The sequence below is a fragment of the Piliocolobus tephrosceles genome, chromosome 12, assembly GCF_002776525.5.
Source record: "Piliocolobus tephrosceles isolate RC106 chromosome 12, ASM277652v3, whole genome shotgun sequence".
In the NCBI taxonomy this organism is placed as follows: Eukaryota; Metazoa; Chordata; class Mammalia; order Primates; family Cercopithecidae; genus Piliocolobus; species Piliocolobus tephrosceles.
Genome location: NC_045445.1, coordinates 114,548,342 through 114,550,966, shown reverse-complemented (window position 1 = coordinate 114,550,966; position 2,625 = coordinate 114,548,342). Strand labels below are relative to the sequence as shown.

At 40.4% G+C, this 2,625-nt stretch overlaps 1 protein-coding gene across 1 annotated transcript; it reads right to left on the bottom strand.

Annotated features, from left to right (window-relative positions):
* Positions 1-331: 331 nt before the first annotated feature.
* On the bottom strand, positions 332-1,450 carry LOC111536595 (centrin-2). Its single transcript, XM_023202964.1, has one exon. The coding sequence runs from the start codon at positions 1,383-1,385 to the stop codon at positions 867-869; it is 519 nt and encodes a 172-aa protein (XP_023058732.1). The 5' UTR covers positions 1,386-1,450; the 3' UTR covers positions 332-866.
* Positions 1,451-2,625: the final 1,175 nt, after the last annotated feature.

Sequence of the window (2,625 nt, the reverse complement as noted above, 5' to 3'; positions counted from 1 at the left end):
ATTTGAACACTTTTAATGCTTTTTAAAATCTTTCCTTTTGGTACTCCCATTGCAAGTATATTGTTGTGCTTAATGATGTCCCATATTTGTCTGAGCTGTTGATTAGTTTAATTTTTTCTCTCTGTTCTTCAGTTTGCATAATCTCTATTGATTTACCTTGAAATTTACTAATTCTTTCCTTTGTCAGCTCAAGCCTACTGTTAAGCCCTACTAGTCAATGTAATTTTTATTATTGTACCTTCTAACTCAAGAATTTCCTTCTGATTCTTTAAAAAAAGTCTCTTTTTGTTGATACTATTCAACAAGACATTGTTACCATACTATTCTTTAATTTTTTTTTTTTTTTTTTCAAACCGAGAAAGGTTTTATTTTTAAGACAAAACAAATAGCATTAACACACATCCAAATGCCAGTGCAAGAGTTCACTGGGTTTTATTAAAGAGAAAACTAAACTCAAGTGTCAAATTAAAAACTGGAGCCACTCAAGAATGACTGCTTGTGGTGACACAAGTGTAACATGTGCTTGTCTAAAGTCGTCCTGTGTTTGTGGATATGTGGAAATGCATGATAAGAGGGAAACAATGCAAGGCAAAATGGCAGGTGCTCAAAGCTTTAAGATCCTTTTCCTCACGCTAATGTGCTCTTGTTTTGCTTTTGAGAATTAGGGTAATTCGCAGGTCATTTTACAAAGAACTGTAATATCAAAGAACACTTCCAAACAGCTAAAATAGACTCAAGGTCACTATTAAAGTGATAAAGGGAGGTCAGTGGGGGAAAAGTTTGTATTCTCAAAAGCCACATTTCACACAACGGCAGGCACTAAATCTAGTTACATGTGCTTGCAGTAGAAAAAGAAGACACTGATCTTAATAGAGGCTGGTCTTTTTCATGATGCGCAGGAACTCTTGCTCACTGACCTCTCCATCTCCATCTCGATCAGCTTCATCAATCATTTCCTGCAGCTCCTCATCAGTCAGGTTCTCACCCAACTCCTTGGCCACGCGTTTCAGATTTTTGAACGAAATCTTCCCAGTTTCATCATCATCAAAGAGCTTGAAAGCTTTCAGGATTTCTTCCTTGGTATCTTTCTCGGACATTTTCTGGGTCATCACAGTTAAAAAGTCACCAAAGTTCATTTTTCCTGTCCCTTCCTTGTCAATTTCACTTATCATTTTCTTAATTTCTTCTTTCTTAGGTTCAAAGCCCAGGGCTCTCATTGCCACCTTAAGTTCTTTAACATCTATGGTGCCAGTTCCATCCGCATCGAAAAGATCAAAAGCTTCCCGGATCTCCTGCTTCTGCTCTTCAGTAAGCTCAGGCTTAGGACTCATTCTTTTTCTCTGGGAACTTGATGTCATGTTTGTCTTCTTAAAGTTGGAGGCCATAGCCAAAGGAGTCCACTGCCGGTTGTTAGGCAACCGACGTGTACACTGATTCGGCGCCGTTCCCACCGCCCCTATTCTTTAATTTTTTAAAGTACATTATGTTCCTTTGCTTTTTAAACCTATTTATAACATTTTCTTTGAAGCTTTGTCTGAGAAGACTAACATCTGTATATCCTCAAAGGCAGGTATTATTTATTTCAATTTTGATTATGGGTCTGATTTTTATATTTCTATGCATGTTTCATAATCTTGTGTTGAAAGTGGATATTTTAGATAGTATATTATGTCAACTTTGGATATAAAACTCCACAAGGCTACTTATTGCTGGTGTTTATTTCTTGGTTGACACGGCTGGGCTACTTCAATGAAGTACCTTTCTCCTGAAGTGTGCAACCTTGATATGGTCCTCAGAATACACTTTGTCATACAAACAGTTTTCCTGACCTTCAGAGATGAGTCTGGCTTTAGCTGGACTTTGACTCTCTCTTTCCTTGATCTTCCCATTAAACTTACAGTTGATTTACTGTATTGTTATCCCACTGAGCTATTAGCCTTCTCCAACTGCTAACTGATGGGTTTATTATTTTCAGCAATATTCTCAGACATTACTTGCTCCACATTGATACCCAGCCTTGGCAAGCGCTTGGTGTAAGGCTTGCTTTGACCTTCTCCTAGGCAGACCTCTTTGTTACGGAGCAGGAACTAGGTGGGAAAAACTTGCTTTTCACCAGGCATTCCCTCGGGATTCCCCATAGAAAGCAAGCACTGGGCCGGGGGAAGGGGGGGCGGGAAGTAGGTAGGCAGATCAATGTTGCTCCCTGGTTGCTGCCACCACCCAATATAGAACTCCCACAGCCCAGAATCTACAAGAATTGAATATGCTGATTTTGACCAGCTGCTGAATCTACCTGGAATAGTTCTTTAATTATAGGCAACTGGTGCGGATGGGAGCTGCCACTTGCCTAGCAAGCCCTCTGGAGCTCTCTTGAAAAACAGCTGTGTGGGTAATGGGTCTTCTTTCTTCACCTGCTCCTTGGCCTGGATCCATCCTACATAGCAAGAGTTGCAGATGGGAAATTGAGAGCTACACTGCTGCTACTAGCCACATGATAGAACTCTTCCCCAGCACAGGGATGTAAAAAGAGAATCTGCGAATGTTCACTGGTTACTACTCTGAATGGCTCTTCCATCCCAGGATATTGTGGAGATTGGGACTGCCACTCAGCCACCAAGTCAGGGG